General features: G+C 45.8%; 1 protein-coding gene across 7 annotated transcripts in view; it reads right to left on the minus strand.

Moving 5' to 3' along the window:
• The window catches only part of klhl22 (kelch-like family member 22), a 136,915-nt gene that overhangs the window by 14,225 nt on the left and 100,767 nt on the right, over positions 1–21,923 (minus strand). For all 7 annotated transcript variants that reach the window (XM_059983313.1, XM_059983315.1, XM_059983310.1 and 4 more), the window contains one exon: positions 1,131–1,364. In XM_059983313.1, the coding sequence (XP_059839296.1) occupies positions 1,131–1,364 (234 nt within the window). The remainder of the gene's footprint in view (positions 1–1,130; positions 1,365–21,923) is intronic.

A 21,923-nucleotide genomic window follows, 5' to 3' on the forward strand; every position in this document is an offset into this window, starting at 1 on the left:
ATGACTTGGATGTAGCAGTGGAAGGGTGGGTTAGTAAGTCTGCAGAGACACAAATGACAGTGTTGTGGATAGTGTCGTAGGTTATTATGGAAAACAGAGGATGCAGAGCTGGGCTGAGAAGCAGCAGATGGAGTGGGAAGTGTGAATTTATACACTTTGCAAGGTGAAACCTGAGAACAGAGTACAAGATAATGTAAGCTCCATGTTCACAGATCCCTCAAAGTTGCTGTGCAATTTGATAAGGTGTATCGCCTTTGATAGTCAGGGGATTAAGTTTAAGGGCCGCAAGATAATGTTGCAGTTCTAAAAACTATGGTTAGGCCACACTTAGAATATTGTGTTCAGTTCTGGTTGCCTCATATAGGGCGGTTATGGAAGTTTTAGTGAGGGTGCAGAGAAGCTTTACTAGCATGCTTCTTGGATTAGCGAGAATATCTTTTGAAGATAAATTAAATGAGCTAGGGCATTTCTGTTTGGAACAAAGAATGAAAGGTGACTTAATGGAGGTATACAAGATGATAAGAAGCATAGATTGGGAATCCAGCCAGTGCCTCTTTTCAGGGTGGCAAACACTAATATGAGAGGACATAATTTTAAGGTGATTGGAGGGAAGGCTTTTATATTCAAAGTGGTAAGTGTGTGGATCATATTGCAACATACTCCCTGATGTGGTGTAAGAGGGAGACAAATTAGAACATTAAAGACATTCTTAGATAAGCACATGGATGATAAGATTAATGGAGGGCTATGTGAGAAGGAAGGATGAGATAGTTGTTACAGTAGGTTTAAAGGTCAACACGATATCTGTACTGTTCTATGCAGTAGAAAGCAAAACCATCCTCAAAGAGGGTTGTCGTGGTGGGAGATTTGAATTTTCCCATTATTGATCGGCTTATCTCCAGAGCAAGGGGTTTAGCTGGGGTGGAGTTTTTGTCAGGTGTGTTCAGGAAGATTTCCTGACTATGTAGTTAAGCCTACAAGAGGAGAGGCTGTACTTGATCTGGTATTGGGAAATGAACCTGGTCATGGATTTAAATTGTATTTACACCCAAGGCTAGTGACAGATATCAAATTCTTAACATTGGTCGTCCCAAGATGGAAGGAATTACTCAGCTGTCTCAAGGGCTCACCTGCATCACATCCTGCCTGTACCCATTGGCATTGTTACTGCCGCCCAGAAGGTAAAGGTGGCCCTGGACTGCAGCCATTCCATGCCAGGCTCTTTCTACTGGGGCATCAGCCCTTGCTTCCCACTGGTTTGACTCTGGGTGGTAACAGTGCAGCTCCTTCAAATAATTTCTGCCACTTCTCCCACAGGCTGTGTATATCTTTCCTGCATGTGCTGCTCCAGCATGTGCGTATACCTAACAGAAGAGGGAAAGATGTCAGATTTTCTGAATGTGAAGCAAGTCAAACAAGACAATTTTGTTCACTGCACGTGTCCAGATAACTCATTCTTCAGCCCCAACCGCATATCTCACAGGATACAGGCTTACCGTACATGTACTGGTTGCTAACCTAGGTAACAGCATACCACTCCCACCCACCCTGAGGGAGATCAGTATCTTGCCCAGACTACAGCCAAGCCCATAGTTTAAACATAAGTCTCTTTAACACTAACCTCAGATCTTCCTCATTCAGCACCTTGTCAAGCCCTGTTGAGGAAGCATTAGTGAAAACTGGCACTGTATCAGACACTCAACACTGCAGACACTGAATAGACAGCAGGAGGATAGAGCAGCTGGGCGCTGCTTCCTGCAAAATTAACTTCACACAATCTTTTAGAGAATTCAGCTGTGGACTACAGTAGTTGAATACACACAAGAACTGAAGCTCATGTACTGTACACAAAAATACTTGTGACTTGAGAATACAGAGTTTATACAGAAACACAGAAAACCTACAGCACAATACAGGCCCTTCGACCCACAAAGTTGTGCCGAACATGTACTTACTTAGAAATTACCCAGGGTTACCCATAGCCCTCTATTTTTCTAAGCTCTATGTACCTATCCAGGAGTCTCTTAAAATACCCTATCATTTCCGCCTCCACCACCCCATTCCATGCACTCATCACTCTCTGTGTAAAAAACTTAACCCTGACATCTCCTCTGTACCTGCTTCCAAGCACCTTACAACTATGCCCTCTCGTGTTAGCCATTTCAGCCCTGGGAAAAAGCCTTGACCATCCACACGATCAATGCCTCTCATCATATACACCTCTATCAGGTCACCTCTCATGCTTCTTTGCTCCAAGGAGAAAAGGTTCAGTTCACTCAACCTATTCTCATAAGGCATGCTCCCCAATCCAGGCAACACCCTTGTAAATCTCCTCTGCACCCAAGTGGGGTCTGACCAGGGTCCCATATAGCTGCAACATTACCTCTCGGCTCTTAAACTCAATCCCACAATTGATTAAGGCCAATGCATCTTATGCCTTCTTAACCACAGTCAACCTTTAGCAGCTTTTAGTGTCCTAAGAACTCGGACACCAAGATCCCTTTGATCTTCCACACTGCCAAGCGTCTTATGATTAATACTATATTCTGCCATCATATTTAACCTACCGAAATGAACCACCTCACGCTTATCCGGGTTGAACTCCATCTGCCACTTCTCAGCCAAGTTTTGCATTTTATCAATGTCCCGCTGTAACCTGAGCCCTCCACACTATCCACAACACCCCAACCTTTGTGTCATCAGCAACTTTACTAACCCATCTTTCCACTTCCTCTTTCAGGTCATTTATAAAAATCAAAAAGAGTAGGGGTCCCAGAACAGATCCCTGAGGCACCCCACTGGTGACCGACCTCCATGCAGAATATGACCCGTCAACAGCCGCTCTTTGCCTTCTGTGGGCAAGCCAGTTCTGGATCAACAAAGCAATGTCCCCTTGGATCCCATGCCTCCTTACTTTCTCAGTAAGCCTTTACATGGGGTACCTTATCAGATGCCTTCCTGAAATCCATATACACTACATCTACTTGACTAATCTGTTGGAGTTTTTTGAGGGTGTAACAAGGATGTTAGACGAGGGTAAGCCAGTGGATGTTGTATACCTAGACTTTCAGAAGGCATTCAATAAGGTGCCACATAGGAGATTGGTGAGTAAAATCAGAGCTCATGGCATTGGGGCAGGGTTTCAACATGGATAGAAAACTGGTTGGCAGATAGAAAGCAAAGGGTAGCAATGAATGGGTGCTTCTCGGACTGGCTGGAGGTGACTAGTGGGGTACCACAGGGCTCTGTATTGGGACCACAGCTCTTTACGATTTATGTCAATGATTTAGATGAGGGCATTGAAAACTATATCAGCAAGTTTGCTGACGATACTAAACTGGGTGGCAGTGTGACATGCGAAGAGGACGTTAGGAGAATACAGGGAGACTTGGATAGGCTGGGTGAGTGGGCAGATACTTGGCAGATGTCATTCAATGTGAATAAATGTGAAGTTATCCACTTTGGAAGCAGGAACAAGAGGGCAGAGTATTGTCTGAATGGAGTAGAGTTAGGTAAGGGAGAAATGCAAAGAGACCTAGGAGTCCTAGTTCACAAGTCAATGAAGGTGAATGAGCAAGTGCATCAGGCAGTGAAGAGGGCAAATGGAATGTCAGCCTTTGTTACAAGGGGAATTGAATACAAGAGCAAGGATGTCCTTTTGCATTTGTACAGGGCCCTGGTGAGACCACACCTGGAATATTGTGTACAGTTTTGGTCTCCAGGTTTAAGGAAGGACATTCTGGCAGTTGAGGAAGTGCAGCGTAGATTCACTAGGTTGATTCCTGGGATGGCAGGGCTGTCTTACGCAGAGAGATTGGAGAGATTGGGCTTGTACACGCTGGAATTGAGGAGATTGAGAGGGGATCTGATTGAAACGTTTAAGATAATTAAAGGATTTGATAGGATTGAGGCAGGAAATATGTTCCAGATGTTGGGAGAGTCCAGTACCAGAGGGCATGGATTGAGAATAAGAGGTCAGTTATTTAAAACAGAGTTGAGGAAGAGCTTCTTCTCCCAGAGAGTTGTGGAGGTGTGGAATGCACTGCCTCGGAAGACGGTGGAGGCCAATTCTCTGGATGCTTTCAAGAAGGAGCTGGATAGATATCTGATGGATAGGGGAATCAAGGGATATGGGGACAAGGCAGGGACTGGGTATTGATAGTGAATGATCAGCCATGATCTCAGAATGGCGGTGCAGACTCGAGGGGCCGAATGGTCTACTTCTGCACCTATTGTCTATTGTCTACTGCTCTACCTTTATCAATGTGTTTAGTCACATCCTCAAAAAATTCAGTCAGGCTCGTAAGGCATGAACTGCTTTTGACAGGCCATGCTGACCATTCGTAATCAAATTATGCCTCTCCAAATGCTCATAAATCCTGCCTCTCAGGATCTTCTCCATCCACTTACCAACCACTGAAGTAAGACTCACTGGCCTATAATTTTCTGAGCGATCTCTACTCCCTTTCTTGAATCAAGGAACAACATCTGCAACCCTCCAATCCTCTGGAACCTCTCCCGTCCTCATTGATGATGCAAAGGTCACTGCCAGAGGCTCAGCAATCTCCTCCCCCGCCTCCCACAATAGCCTGGGGTATATCCCCTCCGTTCCGTTAACTTGATGCTTTCCAAAAGCTCCAGCACATCCTCTTCCTTAATATCTACATGCTCAAGCTTTTCAGTCCACTGCAAGTCATCCTTAATATCGCCAAGTTCCTTTTCCATAGTGAATACTGAAGCATATTCCTGTCAGAATAAAAGACAAGGCTAATAGCTTTAGGGAACCTTGGTTTTTGAGAGATTTTGAGGCCTTGGTGCATAGCAGATATAGGCAGTACTTGAAGAGTACAAGAAATGTAAATGAATACTTAAGAAGGACGTCAGCCTTCAGAACAGCGAGAAAAGTTTCAAGGACAGTTACTTCTTCTGCAACACACACAAAATGCTGGTGGAACGCAGCAGGCCAGGCAGCATTTATAGGAAGAAGTACAGTCAAAGTTTCAAGTTGAGACCCTTCGTCAGCACTAACTGTAAGAAGAGATAGTAAGAGATTTGAGAGGGGGTGGGGAGACCCAAAATGATAGGAGAAGACAGGAGGGGGAGGGATGAAGCTAAGAGCTGGGAAGTCGATTGGCAAAAGGGATACAAGGCTGGAGAAGGGGGAGTATCATAGGACGGAATGCCTTGGAAGAAAGAAAGCGGGAGGGGAGTGCCAGAGGAAGATAGAGAACAGGCAAGGAGTTAATGTGAGAGGGAAAGAGAGAGTTAAAAAAGGTGAAAGAAAGAAAATAAATAAATAGGGATGGGGTAAGAAGGGGAGGTGGGGCATTAACAGAAGTTAGAGAAATCAGTGTTCATGCCGTCAGGTTGGAGGCTACCCAGACGGAATATAAGGTGGTGTTCCTCCAACCTGAATGTGGCTTTATCTTGACAGTAGAGGAGGCCATGGATAGACATATCAGAATGGGAATGGGATGTGGAATTAAAATGTGTGGCCACTGGGAGATCCTGCTTCCTCTGGCGGACAGAACACAGGTGTTCACCAAAATGGTCTCCCAGTCTGTGCTGGGTCTCAACAATTTATAGACGGCAACACCGGGAGCACCGGACGCAGTATACCACACCAGCCAACTCACAGGTGAAGTGTCGCCTCACCTGGAAGGACTGTCTGGGGCCCTGAATGGTGGTGAGGGAGGATGTGTAAGGGCAGGTGTAGCACTTGTTCCGCTTACAACGACAAGTGCCAGGAGGGAGGTCAGTGGGAAAGGATGGGGGGGAAAACGAATGGACAAGAGAGTCGTGTAGGGAGCGATCCCCACGGAAAACAAAGTGGGGGGGAGGGAAAGATGTGCTTGGTAGAGGGATCCTGTTGGAGGTGGCAGAAGTTATGGTGAATTATATGTTGGACACAGAGGCTGGTGGGGTGGTAGGTGAAGACGAGAGGAACCCTATCCCCAGTGGGGTGGTGGGCGGATGGGGTGAGAGCAGATGTGTGTGAAATGGGGGAGACGTGTTTGAGGGCAGAGCTGATGGTGGAGGAAGGGAAGCCCCTTTCTTTAAAAAAGGAAGACATCTCCTTCCTCCTGAAATGAAAAGCCTCATTCTGAGAGCAGGTGTTGTGGAGATGGAGGAATTGAGAGGATGGAGGCATTTTTACAAGTAACAGGGTGGGAAGAGGAATTGTCCAAGTAGCTGTGAGAGTCCGTGGACTTATAGTAGATATCAGTAGATAAGCTGTCTCCAGAAACGGAGACAGATCAAGGAAGGGAAGGGAGGTGTCGGAAATGGACCAGATAAATTTGAGGGCAGGGTGGAAGTTGGAGGCAAAGTTGATGAAGTCAATGAGGTCAACATGCATTCAGGAAGCAGCACCAATGCAGTTGTCGATGTAGCGAAGGAAAAGTGGGGGACGGATACCCGTATAGGCTTGGAACATGGACTGTTCCATAAAGCCAACAAAAAGGCAGGCATAACTGGGACCCATATGGGTGCCCATGGTTACACTTTAGTTTGAAGGAGCTGAAGGAGAAATTATTAAGAGTAAGGACCAATTCTGCTAGACGGAGGAGAGTGGTGGTAGAGTCTGGAATCCAAAAAGAAACAGCGAGCTTTGAGATCTTCCTGGTGAGGGATGGAGATATGTAGGGACTGGACGTCCATGGTGAAAATAAAACAATGGGGGCCAGGGAACTTGAAATCACTGAAAAAGTCCAAAGCATGAGAACTGTCACGAACATGCTCAGCAGTTTGATTGAGGCATGACTGCGCAAGTGTGTGGACATCAGCCAGTTAAAACAGCGAGAAGAGTTTAAAAAGAAGACAGCTTTATAGAACAGGGAACAGAGTAGAGGGAGAAAGAGTAGGAAGGTTTTGGCTCAACAAGGCTTCAGCGATAACAGGTCGAGGTGTGGTAGGTTACCTGTGTACAACAGAGACAGGAAGTATATGTGGGAGGCTGGTTTTCTCTGCTCAGTGTCAGATATGGGAGGTCCGGGAGACTCCCAGCCTCCAGGACAGCCACATTTACGCCAGGTGCGTCAAGCTGCAGCTCCTTCGGACCGCATTAGGGAACTGGAGATGCAGATCGATGACCTTCGTCTGGTCAGGGAGAGTGAGGAGGTGATAGAAAGAAGCTATAAACAAGTAGTCACACCGGGGCCTCGGGAGACAGATAAGTCAGGAGAGGGAAGGGCAAGAGTCAGATTCTATAAAGTACCCCTGTGCTGCCCCCCTTAACAATAAGTACTCCTAGGGGAAGCAACAGTAACCGTGCCTCTGGCACAGAGACTGGACCTGTGGCTCAGAAGAGTAGGGAAAGGAAGAGGATGACAGCAGTGATAGGGTACTCTACAGTTAGGGGGTCAGACAGGCGATTCTGTGGATGCAGGAAAGAAACTCGGATGGTAGCTTGCATCCCAGGTGCCAGAGTCTGGAATGTTTCTGATCACGTCCACAATATCCTGAAGTGGGAAGGTGAACAGCCAGAGGTCGTGGTACATATTGGTACCAATGACATAAGTAGGAAAAAGAAGTCCTGAAAGCAGACTGCAGGGAGTTAAGAAAGAATCTGAGAAGCAGGACCACAAGGGTAGTAATCGCAGGATTACTGCCTGTACCACACGACAGTGAGTATAGGAATAGAGTGAGGTGGAAGATAAATATGTAGCTGAGGGATTGGAGCAGGGGGTAGGGATTCAGATTTCTGGATCACTGGGACCTCTTTAGGAGCAGGTGTGACCCCTACAAAAAGGACGGGTCGCACTTGAATACCAGAGGGACCGATATCCTGGCGGGAAGGTTTGTTAAGGCTACTAGGGAGAGTTTAAACTAGAACTGTTGGGGGGGTGGGAACCAAACTGAAGAGATGGAGGAAGGGGCAGTTGCCTCACAAATTGAGAAAGCTTGTAAACAGTGCAAGAGGGAGGACAGGTAATAGACAATAGGTGCAGAAGTAGACCATTCAGCCTTTCGAGCCTGCACCGCCATTTTGAGATCATGGCTGATCATCTACTATCAATACCCGGTTCCTGCCTTGTCCCCATATCCCTTGATTCCCCTATCCATAAGATACCTATCAAGCACCTTCTTGAAAGCATCCAGAGAATTGGCCTCCACTGCCTTCTGAGGCAGTGCATTCCCCACAACTCTCTGGGAGAAGTTTTTCCTTAACTCTGTCCTAAATGACCTACCCCTTATTCTCAAACCATGCCCTCTGGTACTGGACTCTCCCAGCATCTGGAACATATTTCCTGCTTCTATCTTGTCTTAATAATCTTATATGTTAATAAGCCTTAATAAGATTAAGGGTTAATATATAACCCTTAATAATCTTATATGTTGCAATCAGATCCCCTCTCAAGCTCCTTAATTCCAGCGTGTACAAGCCCAGTCTCTCTAACCTCTGCGTAAGACAGTCCTGACATCCCAGGAATTAACCTTGTGAATCTACGCTGCACTTCCTCTACAGCCAGGATGTCCTTCCTTAACCCTGGAGACCAAAACTGTACACAATACTCCAAGTGTGGTCTCACCAGGGCCCTGTACAAATGCAAGAGAATTTCCTTGCTCTTGTACTCAATTCCCCTTGTAATAAAGGCCAACATTCCATTAGCCTTCTTCACTGCCTGCTGCACTTGCTCATTCACCTTCAGTGACTGATGAACAAGGACTCCTAGATCTCTTTGTATTTCTCCCTTACCTAACTCTACACCGTTCAGATGATAATCTGCCTTCCTGTTCTTACTCCCAAAGTGGATAACCTCACACTTATTCACATTAAACGTCATCTGCCAAGTATCTGCCCACTCACCCAGCCTATCCAAGTCACCCTGAATTCTCCTAACATCCTCATCACATGTCACACTGCCACCCAGCTTAGTATCATTAGCAAACTTGCTGATGTTATTCTCAATGCCTTCATCTAAATCGTTGATGTAAATCGTAAACAGCTGTGGTCCCAATACCGAGCCTTGTGGCACCCCACTAGTCACCACCTGCCATTCCAAGAAACACCCATTCACCGTTACCCTTTGCTTTCTATCTATGTCAATGTCTTGCCCCCAATGCCATGAGCTCTGATTTTACCCACCAATCTCCTATGTGGGACCTTATCAAATGCCTTCTGAAAATCGAGGTACACTACATCCACTGGATCTCCCTTGTCTAACTTCCTGGTTACATCCTCAAAAAACTCCAATAGATCAGTCAAGCATGATTTACCCTAGGTAAATACATGCTGGCTCAGCCCAATCCTATCACTGCTATCTAGATATGCCACTATTTCATCTTCCCCACTACTGATGTTAGGCTGACAGGTTGATAGTTCTCTGTTTTCTCCCTCCCTCCTTTCTTAAAAAGTGGGATAACATTAGCCATTCTCCAATCCTCAGGAACTGATCCTGAATCTAAGGAACATTGGAAAATGATGACCAATGCATCCGCAATTTCCAGGGCCACCTCCTTTAGTATCCTAGGATGCAAACCATCTGGACCTGGGGATTTGTCAACCTTCAGTCCCATCAGTCTACTCATCACCGTTTCCTTCCTAATGTCAATCTGTTTCATTTCCTCTGTTACCCTATGTCCTTGGCCCATCCATACATCAGGGAGATTGCTTGTGTCTTCCTTAGTGAAGACTATCTAAAGTACTTATTAAATTCTTCTGCCATTTCTCTGTTTCCCATAACAATTTCACCCAATTCATTCTTCAAGGGCCCAACATTGTTCTTAACTATCTTCTTTCTCTTCACATGCCTAAAAAAGCTTTTGCTATCCTCCTTTATATTCCTGGATAGCTTGCGTTTGTACCTCATTTTTTCTCCCCATATTGCCTTTTTAGTTAAGTTCTGTTGTTCCTTAAAAATTTCCCAATCATCTGTCCTCCCACTCACCTTAGCTCTGTCATACTTCCTTTTTTTAATGCTATGCAATCTCTGACTTCCTTTGTCAACCACTGTGGCCCCTTTCCCCCCTTTGAATCCTTCCTTCTCTGGGGAATGAACTGATTTTGCACCTTGTGCATTATTCCCAAGAATACCTGCCATTGCTGTTCCACTGTCTTTTCTGCTAGGATATCCGTCCAGTTAACTTAGGCCAGCTCCTCCCTCATGACTCCATAGTCTCCTTTGTTCAACTGCAACACTGACACCTCCGAGCTGCCTTTATCCTTCTCAAATTGCAGATAAAAACTTATCATATTATGATCACTAACTCCTAATGGCTCCTTTACTTCAAGATCGCTTGTCAAATCCTGTTCATTACATAACACTAAATCCAGAATAGCCTTGTCCCTGGTTGGCTCTCGTACAAGCTGTTCCAAGAATGCATCCCGTAGGCACTCTACAAACTCCCTAACCTGGGGTCCAGCACCAACCTGATTCTCCCAGTTCACCTGCATGTTGAAATCCCCCATAACTACTGTGACATTACCTTTGCCACATGCCAATGTTAACTCCCTATTCAACTTGCACCCAATATCCATGCTACTGTTTGGTGGCCTGTAGACAACACCCATTTGGGTCTTTTTGCCCTTACTGTTCCTCAGTTCTACCCACACAGACTCCACTTCTCCTGATCCTATGCCCCCCCCCCTTGCAAAGGACTGAATCTCATTCCTCTCCAACAGGGCCACCCCACCCCCTCTGCCCACATTTCTGTCCCTACGATAGCACGTATACCCTTGTACATTCATTTCCCAGGTCTTATCTCCCTGCAGCCATATCTCCGTTATCCCAACAACATGATAGTTACCCATTCGCACCTGAGCTTCAAGCTCATCCGCCTTATTTCTGACACTTAGTGCATTCAGATATAGAATTTTTAGCCCATTTCTCCTCTGTTTGAATCGCTGCCTATTGTGCTTAACCCAGCTCCCCGAACTCCCATCAGGCTATACGCCCCTTGAATTTTGTTGTCCTTCCTAAATTTACTTATTCTTTCTGCACATTTAACTCCAAGGGATGCTCTCAGACTAAAGGTTTGAGATATGTCTAATTAAATGCAAGAAGTATGAGCAAAGGGAATGAGCTTAGAGCGTGGATCAATACTTGGAGCTATGATATTGTGGCCATTACAGAGGCTTGGATGAATGAGCAGCAGGAATGGTTACTTAGAGTGCTAGGCTTTAGATGTTTCAGAAAGGACAGGGAGGGAGACCAAAGAGGTGGGGTGTGGCACTGCTGATCAGACAGTGTCACAGTTGCAGAAAAGGAGGAAGTCATGGAGCGATTGTCTACTGAGTCTTTGAGTGGAGGTGGGAAGTGGTCAATAACTCTCTGGATGTTTTTTATAGACCACTCGATAGTAACAGGGACATCGAGGAGCAGATAGAGAGATAGATTCTGGAAAGGTGTAATAATAACAGGGTTGTCGTGGCGGGAGATTTTAATTTCCCAAATATTGACTGGCATCTCCCTACAGTGAGGGGTTTTGATAGAGTGGAGTTTGTTAGGTGTGTTCAGGAAGGTTTCTTCACACAATATGTAGATAAACCTACAAGAGGAGAGGCTGTATTTGATCTGGTATTGGGAAATGAACCTGGTCAGGTGACAGATCTCTCAGTGGGACAGCTTTTTGGAGATAGTGATCACAATTCTATCTCCTTTACCATAGCATTGGAGAGGGACAGGAACAAACTAGTTTGGAAAGTGTTTTAATTGCAGTAAGGAGAAATATCAGGCAGGAACTTGGAAGCATAAATTAGGAAAAGATGTTCTCAGGGTAATGAAAGAAAGAAATGTGGCAAATGTTCAGGGGATATTTGCATAACGTTCTGCTAGGTACGTTCCAATGATACGGGGAAAGGATGGTAGGGTACAGGAACCACAGTGTACAAAAGCTGTTGAAAATCTAGTCAAGAAGAAAAACTCATAAAAGGTTCAAAAACCTAGGTAATGATAGAGATCTGGAAGATTATAAGGCTATCAAGAAGGAGATTAAGAATGAAATTAGGAGATCCAGAAGGAGCCATGAGAAGGCCTTGGTGGGCAGGATTAAGGAAAACCCCAAGGCATTCTACAAGTATGTGAAGAGCAAGAGGATTAGATGTGAGAGAATAGGATCAATCAAGTGTGACAGTGGAGAAGTGTGTATGGAACAGGAGGAGATAGCAGAGGTACTTAATGAAGTACCAGCTTCAGTATTCACTATGGAAAAGGATCTTGGCAATTGTAGGGATGCCTTACAGCAGACTGAAAAGCTTGAGCGTATAGATATTAAGTAAGAGGACATGCTGGAGCTCTTGGAAAGCATCAAGTTGGATAAGTCAAGACAAGATGTACCCAAGGCTACTGTGGGAGGCAAGGGAGGAGATTGCTGAGCCTCTGGCAATGATCTTTGTATCATCAATGGGGACGGGAGAGGTTCCGGAGGATTGGAGGGTTGCAGATGTTGTTCCCTTATTCCAGAAAGGGAGTAGAGAGATTTCTTGGTGGTGGCTGATGGAGTAGCAGCAATCTCCCGTTGCTCCAACTCTAATTATCTTACTATATCCAACCTGTCTTGAAACTTCCTTTTTAAGTGTGATATTTTTTCATTATGGCTGCATCAAGAGGTGGCAGAGGTACTAAAAAGGATGATCCCCCTGCTTCTTTGGATTCTGTTATGGATTTGCTGCAATGTCATACATGAGAAGCCTCTGAGAAGTTTTAACAATTCAGCTCTGAATTTAAACAAATAGATGGTAAATTGGATTCTATTCAGCAAACTCTTAATGAACACAATAAACATAAAAAATAATGAAGCAATGTTGTCGTCTCTGGAAACGGAAGTGGTTGAACTGCAAAAGCTCTGTGAAAAGCAATCGAAGTCCAACGAAAAGATAAGACAAAAGATTATCAACATAGAAAATAAAAGTAGAAGGAGCAACCTAAGGGTTCTCGGTTTTGAAGAATTAATCAAAGGTAATCATCCTATGGAATCCTTTGCAAACTTCCTGCAAGAATTATTTCTGGAAATTTTGGCATCTTTGCCTATGATTGATTGAGCTCACAGGTTTAGACCTAACAGAGATAGACCAAGATCGTTTTTTTTCTCTCAGAAGCTGTTTTTGAATTTTTTTTAGCCAACTTGTTGCTTTGTTACCATTTCTCAAGGTTTATGGATTGGTTTTAACTTATATTTTAACCCTTACTTTAAATAATTCTAAAAATGGATCAAACTATTAAGTTACTCAGTTTTAACATGAAAAAGTTAAATCACTGTCAAACATAGTAAGATATTTGCTTATATTAGGAAATTTAAGGTCTCTATTTTTTTTACAATAAAGTCACATATGCAAATATTATAATCTATGTTTTTTTAGCCGCTGGAACGGACTTTGTTTTCATTCGTCTTTTCAGGCCAAATCTAGAGGAGTTTTGATTCTTATAGATAATACACTTTCCTTTGTCCAACATAGTGTCTGATACTAATGGACGTTTGTTATAGTTTCAGGAAAGCTAGATAATAAATTAATAGTATTTGCCAATGTGTATGCCCCAAATGTAGATGATCCAGGATTCTTTGAGCATTTTTGTCATTTCTACCAGATCTAAGTCTTTATTCTTTGAATATGGGAGATTTTAGCTGTTGGCTAGACCCAATTTTAGACCGATCATCTTCTAAACCAGTGTTTCTTAATAAATCAGCATTGTTTATTCAATCTTTCTTATTGAAATGTGGTATTGTGAATATCTGGTGTTTCTTACATCCTTTAGATAGGGGGTACTCATTTTTCTCCAATGTTCATCATATATATTCCAGGATTGATTATTTTTTTATTGATAGTCAAATGATTTCATCAGTTCGTTCCTGTGAATATAAAGAGATTGCTGTTTCAGATCATGCTCCTGTATTTCTATCTGTAAATCTCCCTGGTCTTCCTCAAACAAAGAGAATTTGGCATTTAATACAACTTCATTATCTGATAAGGAATTTTTAAAATTTCTAGAGAGGCTTATTATTTTGTTTTTTAAAGATAATAAAAAGGAAGAGACTTCTAATCTTATTGTATGGGATACTTTCAAGGGCTATATTAGAGGACAAATTATTTCTTATACTGCAAGTGTTAAGAATAAAGCTTATAAAGAAAGAATTGAATTAGCCAATCAATTAAAACAATTAGATCAAAAATATGCTATCGCTCCAGATCCTGTTTAATACAAAAGACATGTTGAAGTTAAAATTAAATATGATCTTCTGATATCCAATTGAAACTCAACTTCTTAAAGATAAAACTCAATTTTACATACACAGAGATAAATCAGGCAAAGTATTGGCCAACCAATTAAAAACTTCTGTAGTTAAATGACAACTTAAAAGAAAATTGCAAAACTAATGGTGATAAGACAACTGATCACCTTTACAGAATTCTATTCTAAACTTTACAGTTCTGATACCCCTAAAGATAATACTGTAATGAATTATTTTCTAGATCAATTAAATATTCCTGCACTTTCTGCATATAATTGTAAACAGATGGATCAACCCATTTCTTATGAGAAAATTGCCGAGGCTATACGTTCATTACGCTCGGGGAAGGCTCTGGGTCCAGATGGATTTTCTGGATAATCTTATAAGGCTTTTCCTTCATTTATTATACCGCAGTTACACTTAGTCTTTTTGGATTCTTTCAAATTGGGTAGCTTGCTTCAATCTTTGTATGAAGCCTCTATTTCGCTTATCCTAAAGAAGAACAAGGACCCAACTGAATGCTCTTCATATAGGCCAATTTCATCACTCAGTGTTGATACTAAAATCCTTTCTAAAGTTCTGGCTTGTAGGATTGAAAATATTCTATCTTCTATTATTTCTGATGTTCAGTCTGGATCTATTAAAACCAAACATTCCCATTTTAATATATGCTGTGTATTAAATGTTATTTACTCTCCCTCCCAGGAGATATTGGAATGTGTGATGTCCTCAGATGCTGAGAAGGCCTTTGATCGGGTTGAATGGAATTATTTATTTAAAACTTAGAAAAATTTAATTTTGGACCATATTTATTCAATGGATTACTTTATCTATCTCCTTCTGCCTGGATTGTTACTAATTTTCAAAATTCCAAATCATTTAAACTTCATTGTGGAACTAAGCAAGGCTGTTTGTTGAGCCCTATGCTCTTTGATCTAGCTTTAGAACCGCTTGCCATTGCTTTTCCAGTATCTAATGATAACTGTGGTACTTTAAGGGAAGGTATTACTCACAAAATTTCACTTTACACTGATGATATATTGCTGTTTATCTCTAATGTTGAGACCTCGTTACCTTGCGTATTTTCTTTACTCTCCCATTTTAGCCAGGTTTCAGGATATAAATTGAACCTACATTAGAGTGAATTATTTCCTTTGAATAATTTGGTATCAATTAATATTAATCTCCCTTTTAAAGTTGTAAGGAATCAATTTACTTATTTGGGTGTAACAGTCACTAAGAATTACAAACACCTGTTTAAAGAAAACCTTCTTACTTTTGTAGCGGTGTGCTACACGCAGCGCTGAAATAACGACACGTAGGCAGTGAGCTGCAGTTGCAAAGAGGTTTATTCAAACTTCGCGGCCTCGCTTTAAAGCCTTCCTGATCACCCAGGCGGGAATGCTGTATTCACAGTCCCGTCCCGCGCGCGGGCTTTTCCCCTTGCTGGTGAAGCAGGCTTGGGGCCCTCTTTGGGACCAGCCTCAATGCCGGCGTGCACCACTTTGTGACCGGTTCGAGTGCGCTGGGAAGTGGGTCGCCACATCCCACCCCCCCCCCCCCCCCAGAACCAGCGATACACTCCCTAACGTCCTCAGTCTGGGTAGGACTCTGTTTGGGAGGTCTGCCTCTGCGCTGCGGTGCCTGAATCTCGACCGGCTGCGCCAAGTCCACATGGGCCAGTTTGAGTCGGTCCACTGTGAAAACCTCCTCTTTCCCCCCAATGTCCAGCACAAATGTGGACCCGTTGTTTCTGACCACCATAAACGGCCCCTCGTAGGGCCGCTGTAGCAGTGCCCGATGTCTGCCCCGTCGTACAAAAACGAACTTACAGTTTTGCAGGTCTTTGGGTACGCAGGTCGGGTTCTGCCCATGCTGTGAAGTGGGTATGGGGGCCAGGTTACCGAGCCTCTCGCATAGTCTGCCCAGGACTGCTGCGGGTTCTTCCTCTTGCCCCCTTGGGGCTGATATGAACTCCCCTGGGACGACCAGGGGTGTGCCGTACACCAACTCAGCCGACGAGGTGTGCAGATCCTCTTTGGGCGCCATGCGGATTCCGAGCAGGACCCAGGGGAGCTCGTCCACCCAGTCAGGCCCTTGAGGCGGGCCATGAGAGCCGATTTCAGGTGATGGTGGAAACGCTCCACTAGTCCGTTTGACTGTGGGTGGTAGGCAGTTGTGTGGTGCAGCTGTGTCCCCAAAAAGCTGGCCATAGCTGACCACAGGCTGGAGGTGAACTGGGCGCCTCTGTCGGAGGTAGTGTGGGCCAGTACACCAAAGCGAGATACCCAGGTTGCAATCAGTGCTTGGGCACAAGATTCGGAGGTGGTGTCGGTGAGCAGGACCGCCTCTGGCCATCTTGTGAACTGGTCCACGATAGTCAGGAGGTGCCGCGCTCTTCGCGACATTGGCAGGGGGCCCACGATATCCACATAAATATTTCTGGGATCTGTTTGTTGGAGGAACCCTTTTTTCATTTGAGCAATTGTCAGCTAAATATAGTTTACCCAAAATTCACTTTTTTAGATATCTACAAATCAGAGACTTTCTAAGATCTCAATTATGTACATTCCCTATAAGCTCAGATAAGAACTTATTAGACACAATTTTTAGTTTGACATCTTTTCATAATGGTTCAATATCTAATATTTATGGTGTGTTACTGGAGACGAGGAATGTTCTTTTAGACAAAATTAAGAATCTCTGGGAACAAGATTTACAGACCTCAATATCTGAGGAAACATGGAATGAAATTTTTAAACTGGTTAATACTTCATCGCCATGTGTTCATCATTCTCTCATACAATTTAAGGTTGTACTGTAGTGATGTGCTACTCACAACGCTGAAATAACAACATGCATTTTGAGACTAGTTTATTCAAACGCTGGAAATTAATCCCTAGTTCCCGCCCTCTCCGGGCGGAAATGACGTCAGAGGTGCATTATCAGTCTCCCCCCGCGCACTGGCTATTTGTGAGCCAGTTCGCCTGCGCAGAAAGTGGGTTGCCACATAACCCCACCAGAACCGGCGATACACCCCCCAATGTCCACAGTCTGGATCAGCCTCTGTTTGGGAGGTCTGCCTCTGCACCACGGTGCCTGAACCTCCACCGGCTGCGCCAAGTCCACATGGGCTGGTTTGAGTCGGTCCACCATTAAAACCTCCTCTCTCCCCCCCAACGTCCAGAACGTACGTGGACCCGTTGTTGTTGATCACCTTGAAGGCCCCTTGTACGGCCACTGTAGCGGTGCCCGGTGTCCCACCCTTCGAACAAACACAAACTTACAGTCCTGCAGGTCTTTGGGTACATGGGTCGGGGTCCACCCGTGCTGTGAAGTCGGTACGGGGGCCAGGTTGCCGAGCCTTTCGCATAGCCTGCCCAGGACTGCTGTGGGTTCTTCCTCTTGCCCCCTTGGGGCTGGTATGAACTCCCCTGGGATGGTCAGGGGTGCGCCGTACACCAACTCGGCCGACGAGGCATGCAGATCCTCTTTGGGCACTGTGCGAATTCCAAGCAGGACCCAGGGAAGGTCATCCACCCAGCTAGGTCCTCTCAGGCGGGCCATGAGAGCCAACTTCAAGTGACGGTGGAAGCGTTCCACTAGACCGTTCAACTGTTGGGTGGTAGGCAGTTGTGTGGTGCAGCTGCATTCCCAGCAGGCTGGCCACAGCCAACCACAGGCTGGAGGTGAACTGGGCGCCTCTGTTGGAGGTAATGTGGGCCTGTACCCCAAAGCGTGCTATGTCCAGTGGGTGGGTTCGAACTGCTGCGGCGGGGATTTAGTGTGCCACTGCACCTCGGCTGTTTGGCACTTCGCGCACGTTCTGGCCCATTCTGACCTGCTTGTGAAGTCCGTGCCACACGAACTTGCAGGAGACCAGCCGGACGGTTGTCCTGATAGATGGGTGCGCCAAACTGTGTATGGAGTCGAAAACTCACCACCTCCAGGCCGCCGGGACGATGGGCCAGTAGCCACGTCGCACAGGAGGGTCCTCTCACCTGGGCCTACGAGAAAGTCCTGCAGCTGCAAACCCGAGACTGCGGTCCTGTAGCTGGGCATCTCGTCATCTGCCTGCTGCGCCTCCGCCATTGCTGCATAGTCCACCCGCAGGAACAGGGCCTGGACAGCTGGTCTGGAGAGTGCGTCCGCCACGACGTTGTCCTTTCCCGAGACATGCTGGATGTCTATCGTGTACTCGGAGATGTAGGACAGATGTCGCTGCTGGCGAGCCAACCAGGGATCAGACACCTTCGTGACTTGAGTTCGGGTGGTCGTAGGTGCCTGCTGAAGAACGCCAAGGGTTGCCAGCACCCCTTGATGAGCTGCTCCAGCACCCCACCGACTGCTGTGTTGGATGCGTCCACCGTGAGGGCGGTCGGAACGTCCGTTCTGGGGTGCATCAGCATCACAGCATCTGCCAAGGCTTCCTTGGCTTTAACAAAAGCGGCCGCAGCCTCCTTGCCCCAAGTAATGTCCTTGCCTTTACCTGACATCAGGGTGTACAAAGGGCGCAGGATACAGGCTGCTGAGGGGAGGAAACGGTGGTAGAAGTTCACCATACCAACGAACTCCTTCAGGCCTTTGACCGTGTTGGGCCGGGCAAAGTGGCGGATCACATCTACCTTGGCGGGCAGAGGTGTTGCCCCGTCTTTGGTAATCCTGTGGCCCAAGAAGTCGATGGTATCGAAACCGAACTGGCATTTGGTTGGGTTGATTGTGAGGCCGAAATCACTCAGGCGGGAGTAGAGCTGGCACAGGTGGGACAGATGCTCCTGGCGACTACTGCTGGCTATAAGGATGTCGTACAAATAGACGAATGCAAAGTCCTGGTCGCGTCCCACCGCATCCATTAGCCGCTGGAACGTCTGTGCGGCATTCTTCAGGCCGAACAGCATTCGGAGGAACTCGAACAGGCCGAACGGGGTGATAAGTGCTGTTTTGGGGATGTCTTCAGGGTGCACCGGGATTTGATGGTATCCCCGGATGAGGTCTACTTTGGAAAATATTCTTGCCCCATGCAGGTTTGCTGCAAAGTCCTGTATGTGCGGCACAGGGTAGCAGTCTGGAGTTGTAGCCTCGTTCAGTCTGCGGTAGTTGCCGAATGGTCTCCAACCCCCAGCTGCTTTGGGCACCATGTGCAGGGGGGAGGCCCATGGGCTGTTGGACCTCTGTATGATCCCCAATTCCTCCATCCTCTTGAACTCCTCCTTCGCCAGGCGGAACTTTTCCGGGGGGAGTCTTCATGCACAGGCGTGGAAGGGTGGTCGCTTGGTCGGGATGTGGTGCTGAACCCCGTGTCTGGGGGCCGTGAACTGCGGTGCCAGAATCGATGAAAAGTCCGCCGGGACTGGTGAATTTGTTGTCCGACAGCGTGATGGAGTCCAGGAGTGGGGCCGGCAACTCGGCTTCACCCAGGGAGAACGTCTGGAAAGTCTCAGCATGTACCAGTCTTTTCCCTTGCAAGTCGACCAGCAGGCTGTGAGCTCGCAAGAAGTCCACCCCCAGGAGTGGTTGTGCCACTGTGACCAGTGTGAAGTCCCATGTGAACCAGCTGGCACCGAACTGCAGCTACATTGTGCGGGTGCCGTAGGTCCATATCGTGCTGCCGTTTGCAGCCCTCAGGGTGGGTCCTGGCTTCCTGTTGCCCGTACCCCGTCGGAGGCAGGACATTTCCGCTCCAGTGTCAACCAAGAAGCGGAGTCCCGACTGTTTGTCCCAGACATACAAGAGGCTGTCCTGGTGGCCAGTCGCTATAGTCACCAGCGGCAGCTGGCCCTGGCCCTGCCCCTTGCAGGGCGGACAACAACGGCGGGCTTTTGTGCCCCACCGCTGGTGGTAGAAACACCATTGTTCACTGGCCTCCTCACTCCTGCCTCAGTGTTGTGTGCGCCCCCCTGCCGGGCCTGGTCTGGTCTGCTGTTGGGCGCGTGGCCTGGTAATCTGACCAACGGACGCCACGCTCTCCCTCTTGGCTTTCCACAGCACGTCTGCCCGGGCTGACACCTTTTGGGAGTCGCTGAAATCTGCGTCGGCCAGCAGCAGATGTATGTCCTCGGGCAGTTGCTCTAGGAACGCTTGCTCGAACATGAGGCAGGGCTTGTGTCCGTCAGCCAGGGCCAGCAACTCATTCATCAGTGCTGACGGCAGTCTGCCTCCCAAACCGTCCAGGTGAAGCAGGCAGGCACCCCGCTCATGCCGTGAGAGGTCAAAGGTCCCAATGAGCAGCACTTTGAATGCTTCATATTTGCCTTCTTCCGGGGGCAACTGTATGAAATCCACAACCTGGGCGGCCGTCTCCTGGTCAAGGGCACTCACAATGTGGTAGTAACATGTAGAATCAGAGGATATCTGCCGAATCTGGCTAAACCACACGCATGGTCGCAGCGTCCAGAAAGTCAGCAGTTTTAGCAAAACTGCATGAATTGATGAAGAGTCGGTCATCTTTGGTCCAAATCCTGTTTGGACCGTCGGGGTCACCAATGTAGTGATATGCTACACACAGCACTGAAATAATGACACACAGTCAGTAAGTCGTTTCGAGACTAGTTTATTCAAACTTCGTGGCGCCGGCATTTAATCCCTAGCGCCCGCCCTCTCCGGGTGGAAATGACATCAGAGGTGCATTACCAAAGTCTCCCCCCGCGTGCTGGCTATTTGTGAGCCAGTTCCCCTGCACAGAAAGTGGGTCGCCACAGTACACAGAGTTCATATGACAAAGGATAAGCTACTCATTTTAATTTGGATATACCTTCCTACTGTAACAGATATAATAATGGAGAAGCTTCATTAATTCATATGTTTTGGACATGTCCGAATCTTGAAAAATATTGGAAGGAAGTTTTTCAAACTTTTTCCTTACTTCTTAAAGTCAATTTTAAGCCTAACCCTCTGACGGCCCTATTCGGTATTGTTGCAGGACAAGATATTAAGCTGAAGGCATCTGATTTACATATTTTGTCCTTTAGCTCTCTTATAGCTAGGAGGACGCTTTTGTTTAAATGGAAAGGTGTTTTTCCTCCTACTCATGCTCAATGGTTATGCGACGTTATGTCATGCTTAGGTTTAGAGAAGATTCGTTGTTCAATTTCTGAATCTCGTCAAGACTTTCAAACATTGTGGGATCCTTTTCTGAATTACTTTCAAAACCTTCAATTTGTTGGTTTAAACTCAGATGTTGGCTATTATTAATTTTTATTATATGAGAAGGTATTTTATCTTCTTTTCTCCTTAATGAACAACTTCGGTCTTGGTAGGGGTTAGATTCTTATTTTTTTGTAATAAATTAGTATAGTTCAATATAACTACTGATTAACTTATATGAATACAGGGCAATGTGACTGTTATAAACAGATATAATGTAACTGGTAGTTTTTAAAAATCTTTTTTGACCTTTTATATACACTTAGTTGTATTCTGTATTCTTCTACGTAGAAACTAATAAAGATGTTGGAAAAGAAAGGGAGTAGAGATAGCCCAGGAAGTTATAGACCAGTGAGTCTTACTTCAATGGTTGTTAAGTTGGTGGAAGAGATTCCGAAAGGTAGGATTTATGAACATTTGGAGAGGCATAATGTGATTACGAATAGTCAGCATGGCTTTGTCAAAAGCAGGTCGTGCCTTACAAGCCTGACTGAATTTTTTGAGGATGTGACTAAACACATGGAGCTGTAGATGTAGTGTATATGGATTTCAGCAAGGCATTTGATAAGGTACTACATGCAAGGCTTATTGAGATAGTAAGGAGGCATGGG

Source organism: Hypanus sabinus, chromosome 10, assembly GCF_030144855.1.
Source record: "Hypanus sabinus isolate sHypSab1 chromosome 10, sHypSab1.hap1, whole genome shotgun sequence".
Taxonomy (NCBI): domain Eukaryota; kingdom Metazoa; phylum Chordata; class Chondrichthyes; order Myliobatiformes; family Dasyatidae; genus Hypanus; species Hypanus sabinus.